General features: G+C 35.1%; 4 protein-coding genes and 1 long non-coding RNA gene across 7 annotated transcripts; 3 read left to right on the forward strand and 2 right to left on the reverse strand.

The window, feature by feature from the left end:
• The first annotated feature begins 1,019 nt into the window (after positions 1-1,019).
• LOC140839844 (DEAD-box ATP-dependent RNA helicase 57-like) lies at positions 1,020-6,210 on the forward strand. Its single transcript, XM_073206808.1, has 12 exons — positions 1,020-1,275; positions 1,427-1,550; positions 1,836-1,954; positions 2,140-2,234; positions 3,418-3,514; positions 3,688-3,768; positions 3,844-4,076; positions 4,485-4,679; positions 4,830-4,920; positions 5,073-5,195; positions 5,273-5,423; positions 5,844-6,210. Exons 1-12 carry the CDS (start codon positions 1,195-1,197, stop codon positions 6,047-6,049), a joined length of 1,596 nt encoding a protein of 531 aa, XP_073062909.1. The 5' UTR covers positions 1,020-1,194; the 3' UTR covers positions 6,050-6,210.
• Positions 6,211-6,943: 733 nt separating this feature from the next.
• On the reverse strand, positions 6,944-9,806 carry LOC140839845 (uncharacterized). Its single transcript, XM_073206810.1, has 6 exons — positions 9,107-9,806; positions 8,667-8,858; positions 8,356-8,595; positions 8,048-8,265; positions 7,579-7,833; positions 6,944-7,505 (listed from the first exon to the last, which is right to left on the reverse strand). Exons 1-6 carry the CDS (start codon positions 9,495-9,497, stop codon positions 7,263-7,265), a joined length of 1,539 nt encoding a protein of 512 aa, XP_073062911.1. The 5' UTR covers positions 9,498-9,806; the 3' UTR covers positions 6,944-7,262.
• A 2,463-nt stretch (positions 9,807-12,269) lies between these two features.
• Positions 12,270-16,347, forward strand: LOC140839846 (interactor of constitutive active ROPs 2, chloroplastic-like). 3 transcript variants are annotated; one of them, XM_073206811.1, is made up of 4 exons: positions 12,270-12,577; positions 13,553-13,627; positions 13,957-14,137; positions 14,525-16,347. In XM_073206811.1, exons 2-4 carry the CDS (start codon positions 13,608-13,610, stop codon positions 16,148-16,150), a joined length of 1,827 nt encoding a protein of 608 aa, XP_073062912.1. In that variant the 5' UTR covers positions 12,270-12,577; positions 13,553-13,607; the 3' UTR covers positions 16,151-16,347. The 3 variants fall into 3 exon arrangements, with proteins under 3 accessions (XP_073062912.1, XP_073062913.1, XP_073062914.1); XM_073206812.1 differs by having other exon boundaries at positions 13,569-13,627; XM_073206813.1 differs by having other exon boundaries at positions 13,577-13,627.
• Positions 16,348-17,155: 808 nt separating this feature from the next.
• On the forward strand, positions 17,156-18,607 carry LOC140838002 (small ribosomal subunit protein uS12). Its single transcript, XM_073204086.1, has 4 exons — positions 17,156-17,257; positions 17,874-18,029; positions 18,128-18,254; positions 18,340-18,607. The coding sequence occupies exons 1-4, from the start codon at positions 17,253-17,255 to the stop codon at positions 18,478-18,480; spliced, it is 429 nt and encodes a 142-aa protein (XP_073060187.1). The 5' UTR covers positions 17,156-17,252; the 3' UTR covers positions 18,481-18,607.
• Positions 18,608-19,200: 593 nt separating this feature from the next.
• On the reverse strand, positions 19,201-21,140 carry LOC140838003 (uncharacterized). The gene is made up of 2 exons (XR_012119520.1): positions 20,825-21,140; positions 19,201-19,574 (listed from the first exon to the last, which is right to left on the reverse strand). It is a non-coding gene; the product is annotated as an uncharacterized lncRNA (long non-coding RNA).
• Between the last annotated feature and the right edge of the window lie 934 nt (positions 21,141-22,074).

Consider the following 22,074-nt stretch of genomic DNA (forward strand, 5'->3'; position numbering starts at 1 on the left):
TGACTCGGATAAATTGAACTTTGGGAAGGAAAAACAGTCTAGTTTTTAGCACGATTTCACTCGTGTAAAACTGGTTAGGGTTTAATAAACTTAACAGGTTTGGGTTCCATTGAACCGGGTTTTATAGTTTCGTTATTTTGCTTTGCACCTCGAGTTTACGAATGTGTCACCATGTCAGTTAGGTTTGGGGCTCCGATGGTTCGTAAAGTCGACGTGTTTTAGTGGGCCTATGTTGGGCTTGATTTGAAAATTATATTCACCAAAGCCCAGTCCAGCACACCGAAGCCCAACAGAGCATCGGTGCCTAGTCGAGCTTTGCGTTCCAATCGAATAAAAAGATTGGACACTATTTATATTTGGGCGTTTGAATTTAAGAAGTTAGATTTTTATTAAGGAATTTTTTTGCATTCAGAGAGTTTAATGCAAAAAAAAAAAAAAAAAAAAAAATTCTTATTTCGATCTACATCGGGGAGGAATTTCAATACACATGGAACAATCATCTCAAAGAGTGAGTATGATACATTCAAGAACGATACTAACGTGAAAAAGTCGTGCAAATCAATCAAAAGTTATATCTGGCTCGTAATCTAGGATGATTCCACGTTGATTTGAAGAAGAAAATCAAACCCAAAGTTTCTTTCTCCATATTTCGTGTTTTGGAAATGAATAAATGTCTTTAATTTCTTGAAATCCTCGTTTTTAAATCTTTAAAATCATGTTTCAGCTGACCAGGCACTGCAAGACATAATTTGATGTGTTAGGACATTTGCCCTGTTTCACTACAGGCACTGAAACATCTTGTGTAGACACCTTTAAAGTCTTTTGACGAACGTTGAGGCACCACCACATTCTATAATCTAAAACTAATATTTTGATATTTAAAATTACATAAATGTCGATTCCTCTATCAATTCTTTATCATGTGCAATAAAACATGTGAATATTTGATCATTCATCATCATTTAATTAATAACAATAATAATAATAATAATAATAATAATAATAATATCCCAACTAAGCGGTGCGCTAGCTAAAACCCTAATTCCCAGCAGGCCTTCGATACATCATAAAATATACCGAGAAGCCATCAAATTTATGCCTCGGAAACAATATAATATATACAAAAAGAAATCGACCATTGTTGCGTAGACCGTAGTCTTGAATTATATCGTCATAAATTCTCTAAAAAAAATAATGGAAAAGGACGGCTCTTTTTTGTTCTCCGGCATCAAGTTCAATCGCCAGAAATTTTCCGGTGATTTTGCTAGATTCAAGGTATTAATTAATTGTGCAGAATCAAGGAAACACGGCATGTTGTGAATTTTATTGATTGTGGCTTGCAGGTTTTCTTGAATCCGTAGCTCTTTAATATGTGAACTTTTCTCGAATTTAGTTTTTTTTTCTTATTTGGTGCAACCCTGAATAGGTGAAAAAAGAGGATGATGGTGTTGCAGATAAGCCTAAGTTGATTGAAAATGGGGATATTACCACGGAAGAAGGCACGAAATCACGTGCTGAGAAGAAGAGAAAAAGAAAAGCAGTAGTTTCAGGTATTTTTCTTTTCTTTCCCATGTTTTATTGGTGTTAATGGAAATGAAACAAACTAATTTTGAAGTCCTTTTGTTTGAGAGGTGATATTGTTTCACTGTTTTGGAGTAAATACTTGTAATTGGTTATGTGAGCTAGAATATAGTGCAAATTTCAAAAGCATACAACCAATGGTGTAAATATAGATTTTATGGATATTTTAGCTGTTGTAATTTGGTATTGGGTAAGCGACGTGTGAAGCTTGGCTTCACGGTCTAATTTTGTTTTTCCATTTAAATGGTTTTTAGATCCAGTTGAAGGCTTCAGCGTGTTTAAACGTTCCAAATTGAAAGCTGAAGATGAAATAGGTGACGGGAATGAAGAGGAAATTCTACTCAGAAAGAAAGAGTATCATCGTCGATTGGAGGTTCTCTATCGGACACTCGTATTTATTTCTTCATGGGTTCTATCATATTTTCATCCATATACGAAAATCATAGTTGCATAGGACTGAAATATCTTGATATTATTTTTTTTGCTAGAAACTTTTGTATTTTTTCAATATGCGAAGGCAGGTGAAATTAACACAATCTTTTGTTTGTGGTGTTTTAGAGGGACGCTCTTTTTCGGAAGAAGCATAATATTCATGTTTCTGGGAGAAATATTCCATCGCCACTTCAGACGAGCTTCACGGAGTTGCGATCAAGGTAAGAAAAGATTCATTTGTTATTACTCGATAGAATTTTCCTTCTGTTTCGGTTTTTGATTTGTGTATTTCTGCCATAATATATTGGTTTCATTTCCTAGTTCTTTAAACATATCCATGCATCTAAATTAGATTGTTGAACTGTGGGTCAGGTTGGATACAGAAGCACTTGGTTTAGAAAGAGTTTTTTATCGTCAGAAAAAGAAGATGTTTTGTGTTTAGATAAAATATGCTGAGAGAGTTTATCTTTTTTACTTTGAAGTTGAAACTCTAAAAGCAACATTTTTTTTACTTCTTTCTTTCCAATTGTTCATTCAATTCAAGTTTTCTTTCCAAACATGGTTTTTCTGTTTTTTTTTTAAATCTTGTTTCTCCGTCCAAACACTCTTAATATTAGGATATGAAGGTAAAAAAACGAGGCCGTAAACTCACCTTCTGAAGGTTTAAAATCACCGTTTGCTCTTAAAATGGTCATCAGACAATCTTCTGCCTGAAAGAATTAAAACATAGAGTTTTGTGAGATCTGGCTGTTTAAGAACTGGGGTAGTTCAAAATTTCAAATATTGCACTCTTATATTAAGAGCCTTCTTTATAATGAGCTGACCTTTTAATCAACAAGGAGTATAGTTTGTTATACTTGCTCAATTGAATAAATAGTTCCTTCATTTTAAAACCAAAAAACTTTGGAATCAATACCACTGACCAACCAAAAATAAGTTGTCGAAGCAAGTGCATTTACCTTGGAAAATATGTTGGGCTGAGTAGCTGCTGTATTTTGATTGTCGAGTATAGTAATAGAGATGTCTCTACATTTAAGGGGGTACAGCGTTTCTTTAAAATTATATTTTTTAAAGGTTGTGAAAGGGTTGGAATACCTGACCTTGCTTCTTGCCAAGCAATCACCGAAACAATACAGTAATTAGACCTTTAATGCCACCCAAAGAACATCACCAAAATTAATATATGATTGCTGAATTAATCATAGGTAGTTTCTATATTGTGTATGAAAGGACTTGATTTTATTTTTTAAACCAAAACGATAGTTGTAGAGACGTGTCTTTTTTCATCAATGTATGTTGACAGAACGAAATTTGTTCAGTTATCAACTGCTTCATGTTGTTTTTTCCCGTATTTCTTTGCCAAATTATTTAGACGAAGAGTTAGTGGAAACTTCTTCTGGGCAGGTATAATTGCAAATCATACCTACTGCGCAATTTGGCTGATCTGGGTTTTGAAGAACCAACACCCATCCAAAGGCAGGCTATTCCAGTCATATTACATGTATGATCTTTCATTTGGGTTGTTGCTTCTTCTTTATTTTTTTGGGCTCGACTGGCTGTCATACATCGTGGAATTATGAGCTTCCACTGTTTATCCAAATGTTGCTCTGATGTTCGTGTGTATGCCATTATTATTTTTATTTTTAATGAATTTATTTTTCTACTGTTTTCCAGGGAAGAGAGTGTTTCGCGTGTGCTCCTACTGGTTCTGGAAAAACTTTTGCATTTGTCTGCCCAATACTTATGAAACTTCAGGTATGCAAACATCAGGTTTTTATGTGTTCTAAATTTTATTTCGAAAAATTCTACTTAGCAATCTCTTGTCATCAGCATGCTTCAAAGGATGGTGTTCGGGCAGTGATTCTTTGCCCCACTCGTGAATTGGCTGCTCAGACAGCGAGAGAATGCAAGAAGTTGTCCAGAGGAAAGAAGTTTAAAATCAAATTAATGACCAAACAGCTCACTAAAAGTGCTGATTTTTCAAAATTGCCCTGTGATATTCTCATATCTACACCTTTTCGGGTGCAGTTTGCTATTCGCAAAAGAAAACTTGATTTGAGCAAGTAAGATCTCTATTCTGTCATTGTTGTTTGTGTCAGGTCTTAATGTCTAGGCTTCTCCAAACTGCCAAAGTTTGTGATAGAAATATGGAAATATTTATTTGGTCCAAATTTGTAGCACCTTCTCACCTTAAACTAAGAACTATTGAAAAGTGATAGATTCTAATTTGTGTTAATATGCGGCCAAATGTATTGTACTTAGCGTTTCTGTGAGGCCTAATATGTCTTTTATCTGTTGTTACTTGAGTGGATAACTATGTGTGCACTAGCTGATTCTTTTCATTCTGAACCTGAATATAAACTTTCTAGTTTTGGGCCAGTAGGAAGTAGGAACTGTGATTCCTATTTCACCTCTGATTTTGAGAAATATCCTTAAGATTGTTCAATTGTTTTTCTTTTTGTTGTGTCCAGGGTTGAGTTTCTCGTCTTGGATGAATCTGATAAGCTTTTTGAGTTAGGCTTGGTTGAGCAGGTTGATGCAGTGGTCAAAGCATGCTCAAATCCTTCTATCGTACGCTCATTGTTCAGTGCTACTTTACCTGATACTGTTGAAGAGCTTGCACGCACGATTATGCATGAAGCTGTCCGTGTTATCATTGGCAGAAAGTAAGAATTGATACTTGGGGAGATATATCATGTATTTATCCTGAGCTGGCTGCCGCACTTGTGGAGAAACATTTGTCAAATTTATCGTCTCATGTTGATAAAAAATAATTTTGTTGTGGCTGAATTGATTCTCCTCAAATGTTTGAACAGAAACTCTGCTTCTGAATCAATCAATCAAAAGCTCATATTTGTAGGAAGTGAAGAGGGCAAGCTTCTTGCTCTCCGTCAGAGCTTTGCAGAGGTATAAATATTACATCCTAGTTGGCCAATTTCTTCGGTTTTCCTTATCTCTCTATAAAAGCTAATCTACAAGTGTGTTTTTGATATATTACTGTAATTGGAGAGTAAAAACATGGCTTCATCATTTGAGATGACCCAAAATATTTGGTGCAGAGTTTGAATCCACCTGTGTTAATTTTTGTCCAAAACAAAGAACGAGCTAAGGAACTATATGACGAGCTGAAATATGACGATGTTCGAGCTGATGTCATACATGCCGATCTTTCTGAAATACAGGTATATTGTTTAATGAGTGGTTGAAATGTTTGAATTTTTTGCTTCAGGATTTCCATGACAGTTATCACTATATGCAGAGAGAAAGTGCAGTCGACAACTTTCGGTCAGGAAAAACGTGGGTTTTGATTGCCACCGATGTTATTGCCCGTGGAATGGACTTTAAAGGCGTCAATTGTGTGATCAACTACGATTTTCCAGATTCGGCCGCCGCATACATTCACAGGATTGGTACGTTAAATGTTGAATGCCCAGTTCTTTTTTTCATCTCATGCCCTCGTTTTTCCTAAAAGAGGGTATTTCGATGGCATCAATTGTGCCAACCGTCTTGTCCTCTTTGACCGCACAACGATCAAAAGTGGCGCTTGAACTGTCATATAGTTTAGAAGACTTGATTAACACCATCACTATCAGCAATAGTTCTGGATACAATGGTAGTTGTTCAATCCTATAATTGGTGTACTAGCCGAGGGGGTACATGTTATGCCTCATTATTGCAATTTAGTTCAATTGTAGGAGACGGGTGGTGTCAATCAGTCCACTTTCTTGTTTGGCTATTAATTACATTGAAATCTATCTTAAGTAGCCTATTTGTATTCTGTTCAAATTATTCCTTGTGTTTTTTACCAAGTTTTCTGACATTTCATAAAGGTCGTTCGGGTAGGGCTGGGAGACACGGAGAGGCGATAACCTTATACACCGAAACCGATGTTCCATTCTTAAGGAACGTAGCTAATGTCATGACAGCTTCTGGGTGTGAAGTCCCGGCTTGGATAACTTCTTTACAGAAGAAAAAATGGAGGAAACATAGGCCTCAAAGGGAATCAATTTCTACCAAACCTGAAGATGAGGAGTAATACATGATCGCTTTGGTGCAATCACAGCTTACACATTTATCCCAGTTCTGAAACATATGTCAAAGGCAAGTGTTTATTTTTCTTTCTTCTGAAATGGTTCTTTTCTCTGCATGTAAGAATTTATTTATATCAATGGATTCCTTTGCCCTCGACATTTTTTATTTCCTAGCCAGCATTGATATATATTATCTGCATTTTTGTGAAATTCAACAAGAATCATATGTTGCGAACACAAAATTCATATTTCATATGGTACAAAAAAAATTAAATGTCTGATATTTATTTTTATGTATATTATTTCGTTAATCGTGTTCGTCTACCTTTTTTTCTGGACCACAGTGACTAGTTCTCGTGATTATAATTAAATCAGTTAATTCCTTTGTTCATATTCTTAATAAATAGTTTTGAAAAATTATGTGAATGACTATAACATAGTCAAAACTAAAAGGAAGGATCATTTTTAAAGTGAAGTCCATCAAATCTAACATGTAACATATAATTTCTCGAAGGACCAGTTGTAAGAATCGTAAAATAATTACTGAATAAATTAAGGCAACAATATTTTCATTAATTTCCAAAACCTAAACCTGAATCTATTAGAATAACCCAAAATTTAGCGAATTTAACGTTAGTAAATATAAATCACATTAAACTTGGTGGTTCAAAAGTTAAAATATGATTTATTGCAAATCCATAATTTATGAGTAAATTTAAATGAGAAACTCATAAATTAATGATCAAGGAAAATAATTGTAAGGTAATTGAATTTTTTTTTCACAATTATAAAAAATCAGCTAAATCCACAAATTTACGTGCATATAAATACAAATTATAAATAATTTTTAATTTTTTTATTCATTAGAAACATCTCTCGCATTGAAAATGGATAAAAATTCATCCAAATGGCCTCTTTTAACATCATACCCCAGTAAGTTGCAACACTGAAACTCTGTTACTCTTTCCATATTAGTATATCAATATTTTGGAATTGAAGTGAAACGTAGCATTCGTGTACACAACACCTCTCTTTCTTAGTTCTTACTATAAGGGCAGAAAGCTTTCTACGCTCAAGAAAACAAAAGGAGTGCTTTCATCTCGACTCTTGTTGTGGATGCCAACCATCTCGAAAATAGATGAGAAGGGAAGAAAAATTCCATGATCCGTTTAAGAATCAGAACATCCCTGTCGTCGTATACCAAAGAGAAGTAATGTTTCATACAGAAGTAGTATCTGCCTCATCCCGGATTTCGTCGTGGTTGATTGGAGCTTTATCTTCAGTATCAAGTGGACCTTGCGGAATACCAAAAAGGGTCGATAATATTTCCCCATGGCAATAATCGCAGAGGACGAAATATGAGAAGTGACCCTCTTCCGGAAGTCTATGAACACTGGCGTTTGGTAGCACGCGCGTTATGTAATCAGTTATTGATGGCGGAACCACCATATCATCCATTCCCTGTGAAAAAAGAGCGACCCGTTAAGGTTATGTTTAAACTCAAATACAAAAGTACTATGAAACAGATACGGACCTGCCATATGTGAATCGGGCCAAGAAATCCTGTTAATTCACATTCGGGTAGTCCATACATGAACTGCAGCCAAGGGAGGAGGCCTTTTCTTTGACATTTTCGCTGTGCTTGAAGTTCTGTTAGGCTAAAACCCCAGTTCGAAACTTGCAGCACAGCTTCTTCCACGAAAGGTTTTGTGTTACCTTGGCGGATCGATTCTTCAACATTTCTGTGCCAGATTTCTTCGAAGGCAAGTTTTTCAACGAGACTTTTGTCCTGGACAAAAAAACAGTATATTTATGGGTTCCATCCATGAAGGCCTACTTCCACGACACAATATCTTAAAGGCTAAAAGTCGTCTTCATAAAATCAAAGGTGTTTGTGGAGTATACTATTAGTTTTTAACGTTGTTCTACGGAGCCTATACAAGGGTCATAAAGAACTGGTTTTCAAGTAATCCAGTTCATTTGCTATATGCGACATGACTTACCTTATTTCCAAGTGACACAGATAACCATTTATCTATTCGTCCATGCTTCCCCGAGAGAAAAGTTTGACCGTAAAAGTAACCGAGGGCCTTTGGAAACCTTCGAGCCAGATAATACAACAATCTTCTTCTCCGTGTCCAATTTTCCCATGTTCTCGACTTCTCTTCTTTAGTCATGCTCTGCTCATATGGATTCACCAAAGGCGCAAACATGGCAGCTCCTGTGGTCAAAACAATAATTTCAATAAAAAAATTATACTAGGAAAATACGACAAGATCATTCCAGTATCAGCATCCTGCCAGATTTTTACCAGAAATTTTGTCTGGAATATATTTCAAAGCAGCCCAAGCATGCAACGAGCCACTCAAGTATCCCACAACCCAGAATTTGCCTTTTACTCCCACCGAATCTGCCAATTGCGACATATCCAGAGCCGAAGAATAAAGATTTCGAATAGTATGAGGATCACTCTCTCCAAAACCAGGAAGATCATAACTAATGACCCTCACACCGAATCCTTCCAGCAACGACTCTTTCATACCAGGTATACCTGTCATTTCATTGTTCAAATAGTCCATATAATATGTCATTTTTATTCAATAATTTACAGAAGCCTAGTACCTGCAAGTCGAGAAGAAAGGAAACTGTGCGGGATTATAAGGGTAAATCTAGCTTTATCGGCCGGAACACCCGTCTGATGATATGCTATATACCTACCATCCGATAGCAATATACGCGCAGCACTGGGTGGATGTATAGAAATTTTCTTCATTGTCGAAACGTAACTTTCATATCTACTATTTACATTCAGGACTGCAAATATTTAGACAAAGAAAATGCTTGGAGAACTAGTAATGAATGAATGTCAGACTCAAAATTTACAATGAAAGTCCAATGGTGCAGAATTTCCTTTGCTCGTGTCCCTGTTCCTTCCAAACCCATGAACGTTAAAGATTCGCAGTTACTGTTCACTTGGAACAACAAATTTATCTAGTAGTAACTCGGCGAAAATTAATACGATCATCACAGAGAGCTAAATCATGAGATAATTTCGAATTTACCAGCAAGAGCGAGAATGAAAACGAAGAAAAACACCGCCCACACGTGCAGCGGGTGGCGATCCTCTGGCAGGAAGGCATTCAAAAACCTCAGTCTCTCCGAAACCTCAGCCAGCGGTCCTCTGATTCTCTTCACAGCGTAAGAATCCTCAGTCAGCACCGTCTGCCGCACAACATCCCTTAACCCTCTCCCCAGTTCCACCACCATCTCTCCCCACGCCTCCGCGAAACCCTTGACTTGATCCTTCAAACTCTCCCTTTCCCCAGCCGTCGCGACCTCCTCCTCCTCCTCTGCCGCAGCTCTGACTGACTCACCGGGGAATCTTATACCCGAGTCTTCCACTAAGCTCGCCAGATCATCTCTCCAAGACTTCAAATCTGCCGAAACCTCCATAAACCAATACTATTACAAAAATCTTGATCAGCAAAATCAGCGATTTACCAAATTTTGAGCATTAATGATGAAATAAAGCGGAAGCGGTGATGAATGAGCTAGGGAGCAAAAACGCAGTGGTGGTGTGGATAAAATAAGAAAAAGATTTAGACTTTATCAAAGACATTCTTCATCAGATGACACACTTTTCCCTGTCAACTTCTCGTCCACGTTATCAACAGCGTACCTTTCCCATCATCAAGATTATATCACAAGCAACTGAACCCGACATTATCATATATCAACTGCAATCTTATCAAATTTCAGCTTGGATTTATTATTTTAGTTCTTCGTATTATTTTATTTTTTTTCCACGCCATGTTAAAGTAAGACGGTGTTTTAATCAAACACAGTGAAAAAATAAATACAGCGAAAAATATGAAACGTGGAATGCTCCATTTTAATCCCTTCACATCAATGAATTGTGCTTAAACTGTCACACGATTTTCAATAAAAATCCATAAATAAAATACATATAATGTAGGGATTTATGTAATAGGAAGTGCTGTTAACTCTCACTTTCAAAGAGCTAAAAAATAGTTCTTTGCCATTATTTAACCTAATAAAGTGGAAAAGAACAAACGTATAGCCGACCATGGCTGCGAAGAATCATATATTCGCCTTAAAAAGTGAGGGAAAAAGAAAAAAGAAGGAGGCTGTAGGCCTGTGCGAGTTGCTGGCGAATCTTTACTCTCCAACACACCAACAATAACCATTTTTGACTAAATTAATACTTAATTAAAAATTATATTTTATGTTTTTGCAAAAGTGATTAAACTATCTAAACTGCATCTATCACATCAATTTTTTTTTTCAATTTAAAAAAAAATATTATTTTTGATACTTATCGTCGCTTTTTAAGCTTTAAGTTATCTGATAATCAAAATTTTCAAATTATATAATAGCTCAAATACCATGATTTGACCATAACAAACTATTACTCGAAAATGAATAGCTCGAAATATATTTATTTAATATATAAATATATTAAATAATTAAAAACCGCAAACGGCTCACGAACTGCCATACATAATACTTTGAGTTCGAGTTCATATCAAAATCAATTTCAAGATAAATTCGAATACAAATCGAGCTGAAACAATTTGTATACGCCCCACGAAACCACAAAAACATAGGAGAACACCACCTCCTTTTTTCTTTCGGTAAATTTTGTTTCTGAAAACAAGAAGGAAAGAAAAAGTAGAGTATTATTCCGGCGTATCATTAGTTCATCGTTGGATTTTCTATAAATCATTTTTAAGATAATTTGAAATAATAGTTTAAACGAACAAAGCTTGTGCATAACAATCATACAATTAATTATTTGAAATCCAATAACAATAGTATCATATTAAATAAGCTTGATAAGATAATATATGTGGTTTTTGAACTATAGAATAATATTAAAATTATAAAATAATTTTATTTCCAAACAATTTTGTTTGTAACTCACGACGCAAAAAACAATATTTAATCTGTATTCGAAATTATATAGCTTGAACCAAACTCGAACATATTTCAATTTGTTATTTCTTTTCAGATCAAATTTGATCTAAATTATCTTTCGATAGCTCGCTCTCCACCTTTTAACATTTCATTAGTATAATAATATTATATATTAATTAAATAAATTTCAAGCATTCGAATTTGATTTCAAGCCAAGCTTACATCATGATTCATTTTCGAGAATTATTTATGTTTAGATCCAATTCGAGAGGTCAAACATAAATCTATGTTCAATTTGGGACGTGGATCGATCCCATTAAGCAGCCCACATATCCCAGGATACTTCTGAGTTTTGTCGGATTATTCAAATATTTTATTTTTCAAATTCCAATTTAAAAGCGCCATGAGGCTTTTCCATACAAGACCGTGTTTGGGATGGGAAAAATAAAATAAAATGCATAATTGCTTTAACGGGATTTTTTTGCAAATGCCAATGATTGTCACGCCTTTGGTTTCTTGACGTGCGACTGTACTATGAGCTTTATAATAATTATTTAGGTTTTTTATCTCTACGAAAATAGAGTGTGTAACATTATATTCATTATTGTTTTATGAAAATAGTTCACTTAAATTGTTGTAGAAGTCTATTGCTGTCTATTATAAATTCATCAATGTGGGTGAGGTATCACAATCATCGATATCAGAAATCTAAAAATAACTTTCACGTATCCAAGAGATAACTCCCGTAATGTTGTGCTCCGTCACACAAGTTCAAGAGGCGACTCAACTACCTTGCACTTTGCCCGCATACATACTTGTTTTTGGGTGTTCTTGTTAACAAACGTCTCTAAGTATAATATCAGAAAATTTGTATATCAGAATTTTTTTGTGTCACGTTTAGTGTTTTATAACTATAATATTCATTATTGTTCTACGCAAATAGCCAAAATAAGTTGTTATAGTAGTCAGTTGTTGATGAAAACAATTATTGAAGTAGTGTGATTTTTGTAATGGCTCGTCAAGAGAAAAAAAATCGTGACTTTTCGAGCTTCTTAAAAAATAACATTTGAGCTTTAAAATGTTATCTTATTTTTTTTGAAAAAAAACTGATGGTGATATATAAAAATGTCATCACAAGCAAATTTTTATTTTCTTCATTTTGTTGAGTTATTTGATAAATATTACGAAAATGTGCCAGTGTAGTCGTTGAAACAACCAATCAGGATTCAGGACCTAAATTAAGGATCTTGCACAGATTTTATTTTTGTTTTCTTGCTTCTCGGTGGATTCCTTCCATCCAAAATTTCCACGATACCAAACACGCCCTATACAGTTGGCGGGACTCCTCCATTTTTATTTCTTGACCAAAAAACAAATAATGGAGGCAATACTCGGGAACAACCCACACACGTTGTCCCAGACTTCAAACCAAACGTTCTTGGTCTACTGAGATTAGGGTTTTAGACTTCAGTTCACTAGTTTTCTCGAGAATCATGTGAGAGTTACAGCAGTAACAAGTCAGCTGTTATTAATTTAGGATCTGTGAGAAGAAAGGTTCAAACTTTCGCTGTCTTTTGACTACTTTTTTCTGCTTGGTGAGTCTAATGGCTGTCTTTTTTTCCCTTCAAATTTGTTATTTTTTTTTTCAATGTAGATTCTGCTTCTTCTGGCTATTTGTATGATTTTTGTAATGGTTCCCCTTTTTCTGCGTATATGTGCTTAAAAAATTTCCGTTGAGTTGTGAATAATCCAAAGCTCGAGTACTGGAGGAATAGCGAGTTTGAATGTATAGTGGTAATTTTTTTTTTTTTGGCTTTTTTATATTTAATAAGTAGTTCAGAAGAAAAAAAGGCACATAAATATCTCAATGTAGATTTTGATTTTCTTGAAAATATGCTGACTACTTGAAATCTTTGTGCTTGAGTGTGGCTTCTTGTCTATGATTCGGCATTTTGAAAGTTAATGATTCTGCCTATCGCGGTTTTATCACTTGCTATTACGGTTTATTTCAATTATTTTCTATGTTAGCCGTTTGCGTAGATGTTTTATTTACCATAAGTTACTTGAATATGGTTGAGAGTATAAACTTCTTTTTTATTATTATTATTGAAAAAAAGAGATAAAAAATACAGGTAAAGATTTTGCTGATGGTGTTCAAAATAGTGAAAACTTATTTTTGATATCATTATTTGGTTAACACAATTAGGAAAAACAAGTGAATCCTCCTCACTAAAAAGTTGTTAAAATAATCTCACTATATTATCATTTTATTAATTTTTTTAGTAAATTTGTATTTTATCAATACAAATTTTCATTCTCTGTTTACCTTTTTTCTCTCTTTCTTTGTTGTTTTTTTTTTAAAAAATTCATATTTTTTTTAATGGATTTGATTTCGTCGGAGAAGGTTGTTTATGTGTTTTTCCTTTCAAGGGATAACTTAGCTTCTAGGTGCTTTTCCCATTTAGTTTTGTTTTTCATTGAAAATGTATTAAAAATTTAAAGATCGGTTTTATTTCTTTGAACTTTTATCTTCCCTATGTTATTGTTTCCCCATTTTTTTTATTCCTCAGTCAAATTTCTGTAAAGTGTTGCAGAGTTGCAGACATTTATCGCTTGATATAAAGTATGCAGGCCTCTAATGCTAGGTAAGTTTACCTTATTATACGAAATGCCATTTTTCTTGGTTTTCTGTTGTTGCTTTTGCTTTGTTAGTTCGTCTCAAATACTAAAAAAAAAAATTTTCACTTGAAATCCCTGCCTCTTTACATTACTACCCTGTGAGGGAAAGGGTATATTTCACTTGGATCAACAAGTTCCATGACTAATGCGTATGTTGTATGGCCTTAAGAAGTTTTAATGATTCAAACTGGGTTGTAGATTCATTTTCTTGTTAGATTGGGCGGGATAATGTGTTATATTTCACGGTACATTTCAAATTTGTCTCATAAAAAAATTGATGGTTGCTTGTCCGCAGACCTGGTTCTCTTGATGCACCTCAAAAGGCATCTCCGGTCATGTCACGGACGGTCCGGAAACTCAAAATTCCGGGAATGGAATCTGATCCTGCTTTGTCGCCAAATCCGGTTAGCAGAACACCTAAAAACAGAAGTCCTAAGGTTGTTGGTCACCAGTCACCAAGAAGTCCAGCCACTGAGGTATATAGTTGTGAATATTTTACATAGCTATGATCATGAGAAAGCCAAGAATCACTTTAGTAATATTTTGACCAAAGAGTAGATTCTAGGACTAGTTTTGAGGTATGGATTTTCAAATCATTCTGAAAATTGGAGGATTTGACATGCATCACGTGACGTCATTAAAAAGATGGAACAAAATGTTGGATGAAGGATTTGAAATTCCGTGAGATCATCCAAACTAAGGGGTGGTTTACAATATGAACTTCTACCGTAAGATATTTAATGTCAGATACATGGATCACTGGAGTCTCCCTTCTTTTGCAGGTTGTCATCATAATCCATATTTTTCGATGCTACTATTCTAATCCACTCTTTAAAAATATGTTTTTCTGTGCAATACCACAGAAGAAAAAATCGAGCAGGGTGTCTGGATTGGAATCTCAGATAGCTCAGCTCAAAGAGGAATCAAAGAAGGCGAAGGATCAGCTGAGCTCCATCATGTCATTGAGGCAAAGGGCTCAGCAGGAAGCCGAAGAAGCCAAGGAACAGCTGGCAGCCATGTCTGTTAAACTCGAGGAGACTCAGAAGCAACTTAAGGAACTTTCGGACTCAGAAGAAGCCCGTCTCCAAGAATTACGAAAGATCTCTCATGATGGAGATAAAGCATGGAAATCTGAACTAGAGGCACTAAAAAAGCAACATTCTATGGATTCTTCTGCTTTGGCGTCTGCGATGAATGAAATTCATAATCTCAAGATTCAACTGGACATGGTTTCTGAGTCAGAAGTTTCGCATGCTAGGCATGCCGAGTCAGCTTGTGTTGAGATACAGAGGCTGAGGTGCGAACTCAACGGAACTCTTGAGTTGGTTGAGAAATTAAAGACCCAGTTAAATAATACCCGAGAATCTGAAGCTCGGGTTATTGAAGATGTTAATCGAGCCCAAATGCAATTGAAAGATTTGAAGAATGCTGAAGAAACATTACACTCTAAACAAGCTATTGCCATGGAGTCTTACGAAAATTTGATCTCGGAGTTGGAAGAGTCAAAAAATAGAGTAGTTTCATTGGAGGAAGTAGTCAGGAGTCTCCGGTCTAACTTAGGTCATAGCAACAAGATCTCAGCGTATTATTTTGATGATGTTAAAACAGAAGTCCCGAAAATCGAACTTGTGGATTTGAAACATGAAGTTGATAGTCTAAGATCAGCACTGGAGACTGCTGAAAGAAGGCATCAAGATGATTACAATCGTAGCACCCTTGAGATAAATAATGCCAATGAACTTCTTGAGAATGTGAAATCAGAATCGTTCAAGAAACAACTTGAACTAGAGGCAAAAATTAAAGAATACCAAGTCGAAGCTGACACATTGAGGGCAAAACTGATTGAAAGAGATAATGATTTGAAAAGCATTTCACAGGAGAACAAGGGGTTGAGTTTAAAGATCGAAGAAAATGCACCAGCTGAGAGGGAATACGAACTTGCAACGGAGCTAGAGAAGTCGGAGTCACTCCTCAAAGATCTGCATGCGTATTTACTTCAGAAAGAGACTCAGTTGCAAACCTTCAGAGCAGAAAACAAGATTCTGAAATCTGAAATCTTGAAGAAGGAAAACGAAGCAACTAATGAGGCCATTGCTTTAACTGAGGCATCAAGAGCAGCTGAACAAGAAGCCTTGATAAAAATTGGATATTTGACCGAGGAATCCGAAAAAAGCCGAAGAAAAACCGTACGTGTTATCGAACAGCTTGATGCAACTCAAGCTGCTAACTCAGAGATGGAAACTGAACTGAGGAGATTGAAAGTGCAATCAGATCAATGGAGAAAGGCTGCTGAGGCAGCTGCCGCAATGCTCTCGACCGAAAATAATGGTAAATATGTGAAAAGAACAGGTTCTTTGGACTATCACACGATTTCTGGGAAGTTGGGTTCGCCATATTCTGAAGATATCAATGATGACTTCGGTAAAAAGAAAAATGGCAATATGTTGAAGAAGATTGGTGGTGTACTGTTAAAGAAAGGGCAGAAGTAGATTAACGAAAGTTTCAGGATCATTGAGAGGTTATCATGCCATTTCAGTAGTTTTTTGCTTAAAAACAAAATCAGCGACTCTCCATCTCAAAATGACCATTTTGTGGTTGCAGATAAATTCTACTAGAATTTGATGTAACAGACATTGTGTATTTGTGTTTGGTTTATTTCAGAGCCGTTACGGCCTTCAATTTTCAATCATCTAATTTATTGTTACATGGTTAATTTGGGTGGTTTCAAGATAAATTTTATGCACAAATTTAAGATAACCATAGATTAAAAAATAAAGAGTATTTTTATTCGAGTGAAGAAATTTTTGGACTTGGTATAAAAGTTTCTGAAACCCAGAAAAAAATTATTCTAGACAAAAATTAAAATTTAGTTTTTTTATGATCTTGGTAGTTACAGTAAAAAGTACGGTGTGTAAATTTAGTTTTGAAGAGTACGATAGGAGTAAAGTTCTATGATAAAAACGAACAAAGTCATGCTTAGCCATAAAAATATTCTATATTTCGAGCCATCATTTCAAAACGAACTTGTGAACAATCTCATGAATCTATGTCCATGAGACATATACCTGAATAATATTTTATGTAAAAAATACTTTTTTTCATGATTATGGTCGGGTTAGAGACCCGTCTTATAAAATTGATCCGTGAATGGTTTTACTAGAATTTTTGTGGTTATACAATTTTTATTTTTATCTTTTATGTAATATTCAGTCTTTTAATTTAATTCAATGAAAAACATAGGAGCACGGGCTAAAGACTGTATTACTAATATAGTAAGCTATGCGCTTAAGTACCCACATATTTGGGCTTCATAACTTAGATGACCTAACATCACTACATACGGTCCTGGGCCTTAAAACCCAGAGTATGGGTTAACTAGGTGTGTTCTTTACGCTTATCTAAATATTATCTTCGAGTTTCAACTAGTTGGGCTGAGCCCATAGGCCCATTAGGCCCAAGACAATCTTCTGTATCCAAAAACTATTTAAATTATTTTTAATTGATTAGGGATTTGCAGGTGGGATTTCAGTGCTGTTCCACTCTCATCTGATTCCGTAGCCGCAATCTCTTCGGTCGCTCGATTCTGCAATCATGGGGTACGTGCAGAAATCTCTGGAATGCGTCTCTTGTTTTGTGTTTCCTTAATCGATAAACTGTGGGTGGAAATGGAAAATCGAGTGTTGTTTTGTTCAGTTTGTGGTGTGAAGAATTTCACGGTGGTTGTTTGGGATCTCAAGTGATTAAGCAATTTCTCTACGGAAAGAAAGAGCAAAGAACTGGCTTTTGCGACTGCGAATGCTTATGTGCAACTCTTAAATTTTTTTATGGGAGAATATTTTTGTTTCGTGTAATTTAATGGTCTGAGAGTCGTTTTTAAAGATCATGGAGGTGAATTTGATGACAAACGAGGTTTTGTTTACTTCTGTCCATCGTAGGTTAATATCTAATGTGACTAAGGTGCATGGAATATGTATTTGGGGGAAAGGGAATTCATAGTTTCATGTTATTTTTGGATTTTGAATCATGGTTCGTTCTTTGACCTTGTAGTATAATTTCTAAGATTAGGCGTTTTTCTTGTCAATTCTATTGTTAGTTCAGATTTTGAGATTTCTGTTGTGAGAAAGATTGATAAGAAATTGTTTTACAACATTCATGGATAGTATTATTCTTTGTCATGTGGCTTCATTATCTTGTCTACTATCTGTCATATAGGAAGACACGTGGCATGGGAGCTGGTCGTAAGCTCAAGTCCCACCGCAGAAGGCAGAGGTGGGCTGACAAGGCCTACAAGAAATCTCACCTGGGGAACGAATGGAAGAAACCGTTTGCTGGATCATCTCATGCGAAGGGAATTGTTCTCGAGAAAATGTGAAAAATTTTCATTCCCTCTGGCCTTCTAGTTTTTCTTAATCATGCCATACATGGCTTACATTTTAACCAGTCTTACGATTTGTTTACATATGCAGTGGCATTGAAGCTAAGCAGCCGAACTCTGCTATTCGTAAATGTGCGAGGGTTCAACTTATTAAGAATGGCAAAAAGATTGCAGCTTTTGTTCCTAATGATGGTTGTTTAAACTATATAGAAGAAAATGTGAGTTCCCGTTATCAGTTCCTCAGCTATGATTGCTTAATTGCCCTCAGAATTAGAGTCGAAACTTGATATGCTGTTTGTACAGGATGAAGTATTGATTGCTGGATTTGGACGAAAGGGTCATGCCGTGGGAGATATTCCTGGTGTCAGATTCAAGGTGGTGAAGGTGTCTGGTGTATCTCTCCTTGCCCTCTTTAAGGAGAAAAAGGAGAAGCCTAGATCTTAAGTCATCTTTTTTTTTCCTGGCCGAGTGATGCTCAGGTTTTTGATGAACTATTGAAATGCTCTAAGTCAACTTTGTGAACAACTTTTTTTCTTTTAATTGTATCAGAAATGTTCTATGTTTCACTCAACATTCTTGCAAGCACTAATTATTTATATTTAGGGACCTCATAGTTAAGTGGATTAAACCAAAATTATCTTTCCTTCTTGATGAATTAAAGTATTTAGTTGATCGATGAGAACAATTGAGGAGTTAATGCAAAAAAAAAACCTCATTGATCTGATCATAAAATTCACAAGGCCTAGGCTTTGGAAGTTGAAGAATCTAAGTGAATGTATAGAAGATTTAGTCATGTTTCAACATTTACGCTTACAAGTAATGGTTGGATGGAGGAATGCCAGTTTTCAACTGATGAATAAAGCACCATCGATGTCCGATATTTTATTCATAAATTACTCATCCACAAAATAAAATCAAGGACATCATATAACATAAAGTTATTTTATTTTTATTTTTTTAAATTTTAAGCACATCATATACCATAAATTTTGAAATACAAGATAACGGATAAAAGATAAGACAAGTTTCTGTTGCATGCCGTTCTTGACAGTGGTTCAAAAGAGAGTCCGGGCCTTCAAAAGAAGAATAAAGAAAATATCGGATAGTTTCTTTACGCTAAATGTTCGTTCATAAAAGTTCACCGAAAAGAATAAACACGAGATGTAAGTACAAGCTATAAATTTCCTGACTCAAGATTGTTCCACCAAAATAATAACCAATATACAGTAACAGAAATATACGTGTCTCAAAACAAAAGCTTGGGGAAAGTTACTTAACTGGTGCTAGAATTGTGTACACCAAAAGAAAAGTAACAATGACAATTGCTCCTACAAGAGTAAAACTCGGACTGGTCCATAACCTGAGATTTGACCTCTCCGTTCTTTTGATGGGATCAACCTCCTCCGATAATGGGAATTCAGAGCGCCTAGGATTCCAGCTTACATACTTGTCAGGTGAGAAATCTGAGAAAAGTGTCTTTTTCCCTTGCTTTTTGAATTTGGACCAAGCTTTGTCCCAATCAGTTGAGAACTTATCACCTGCAAAACGAAAACCAGAAATTACTTCATTGATCTTCGCCCACAAGCAAGGGCCAAAACAAGTAGAATTGTTGTGTATTAATATTTCTTCAGGGCCAAATACAATTATGCAAGGTCAATATGCACTTCATCCATCGACACATCACTTGTATAGTTGCAGAAAACCCATCAAAGTTTTTCAAGTTATTTTTCGCATCTCATAGTTATTGTGGTGACCTTCATTTTCTGATAAAAGCTAGATATCCAGATCAACCGCATGATTCTATCGTATCTATGATTTTTGTTTGTGAGGAGGGGAATCGAACATGTCACTCCGCATGGCTCCTACTGAAAAGTGCATGTTAGCATGAAAACTCCACCAAGTGCATGCATCCATAAATTCAAGCCATATATCTGAGATGTTTCTTGATTGTATGGGCTTGCAAAAGGTACAAAAACACCTCAGTTTCGATGGCTTGAAGAAGTGCGTCTCGGATGGCAATGTCCAATGTTTGAGCTGAGTAGCACACGAGGAGAGGTTATGAGTAGCATCAAAGAATCAATGCCCATGACTTGTTCAGATTCACAGGTATGAAATGGGCTACTAATGTTATATGGCTTGAAAGTATACTCTGATGTAAGTTGAATCGTGAATCAAAAAAATGCCTTGACAGTCAATAATACATCGGGCATGGACGTAGGGCCAGACACAGAATTTTAGTTCTGGGGAATGACCTAACATGTTTTGGGGGTACATTTCAGAGATTTGTCAACCAAGTTTGATATTTTTTTCTTCCACAGGGATGGCTAGCTCTAATAGCCCAGCTTAGATATGGTCCAAACGGACTAACAAATAAAATTCATCCTTGGACAAAATCGACATAGTCCTATACATTTTCATAACTTGAAGATTCCACCACTACAGTTACAATTAACCGAGTAAAAGCTGCAACTACTATACTGCAAGTAAAAATTGCTTATGTATAACCGGGGAAATCTATTTCCAGCGCGCAAAAAATTTATGCAATAAGCTCTAAAGCAAAAAAGTACTGAAATCAAAACCAACTTGCGAATTCACACATCCCAAATCTCAGAGTCAAAAGAACCCCCCTTTATTCCAAATCCAAATCAACCAAAAACGTGATCATTTGCTTACAAATAATTCCGATTCCGTGTAATATTTCAATATGAAATCAACAATCTAGAGGTCGATGGTCAAAACCCACGTGCATGCATAAGCAGATTGTGACCGAGAAAGACAAAAAACACACCTTTACTGCCATTATTGTCGCCGTTCGGCTGGGGTGATGACCTCGTTGAGCAGAAAGGCTTGACAATTGTTTGATTTCTTGGGGAAATCCATAAATGATGGGAATAAATGCTTCCGATCGGAAGTTGAATGTCCATTTGGTACATCTTTGTTTGAGTAATTCCCCTGATTGATTGATTTTGAAATTTCAGCCTCAAGATTATTTGGTACTATACACGTTGCAGGCGACAAACGATTACATGTCGCGTTTCGAAAAGGCGCTTTATAAAGAAAAAAACAAGGAAAATTTTGGGATGGTAGAACATGAATTTGAGGGAAAAAAAGAATATCTAGAAAGTAAATAAAATTGTGATTTTGGTTCGGATATAAGTTATTTATTCAAGTTATCGTTTCAAGCCATTTTCGTTTTAGCAAAGTTATAATTATCAGTGATAAAAAGTCTCAATTTTAAACTGCATACAAGAAAATTATATCAGTATTTTTCGATATGATATCAGTGTTTTCTAACGTCACATCAACAATTAAATCAAAATAGTTAAAAAAATAAAAATCAAAGTACATAATAGGCCAAAATTCAAAATTAAACAAATTAATGAACGGAACAAACTATTTTCCCGTATTATAAACTATATGATATTTTATATGGTCTGAATTGCTAACTTATCATTTAAGCAAGCCCAAAAATTGGAGAGCTTAGGCATATATAAATCAAAGGTCAGCAAATATTTTTGTATCAATTAAATACAAAATTACAAGCATATGACAACATCCTCAAAACGTTGGCATTAGGGTTCCCTTAAAAAAGTCCAAAAACCACCAGCCAAAAGCAAAAAGTAGGCACATAAATTAATAGAGAATATTATATACTATGCTACAACTTTACTTTTTTCCTAAAATAAAGTTCAATTAATAGAGGAGAACGTTAGACTATGCATGAAAGAATAAAATTGATTTCTTTGAAATTGTTAACTGGATTTGTAAAATTCATTTTTTGTCACAATATAATTTTAAATCTTATATATTACTAAAAATAAATTGTATTTTTTGAAAAATGTTTGGATTTTTTTCCAATTATTTTTTAATCTTATATATTACTAAAATAAATTATTTTTAAATGACAAAAATTTATGTGAAACGGTCTCACAGGTCGTATTTTGAAAGACATGTATCTTATTTGGGTCATCCATGAAAAATTATTACTTTTTATGCTAAGAATATTACTTTTATTGTGAATATCAGTTATTTGGTTCA

The sequence above is a fragment of the Primulina eburnea genome, chromosome 8 (assembly GCF_022965805.1).
Source record: "Primulina eburnea isolate SZY01 chromosome 8, ASM2296580v1, whole genome shotgun sequence".
Lineage (NCBI taxonomy): Eukaryota > Viridiplantae > Streptophyta > Magnoliopsida > Lamiales > Gesneriaceae > Primulina > Primulina eburnea.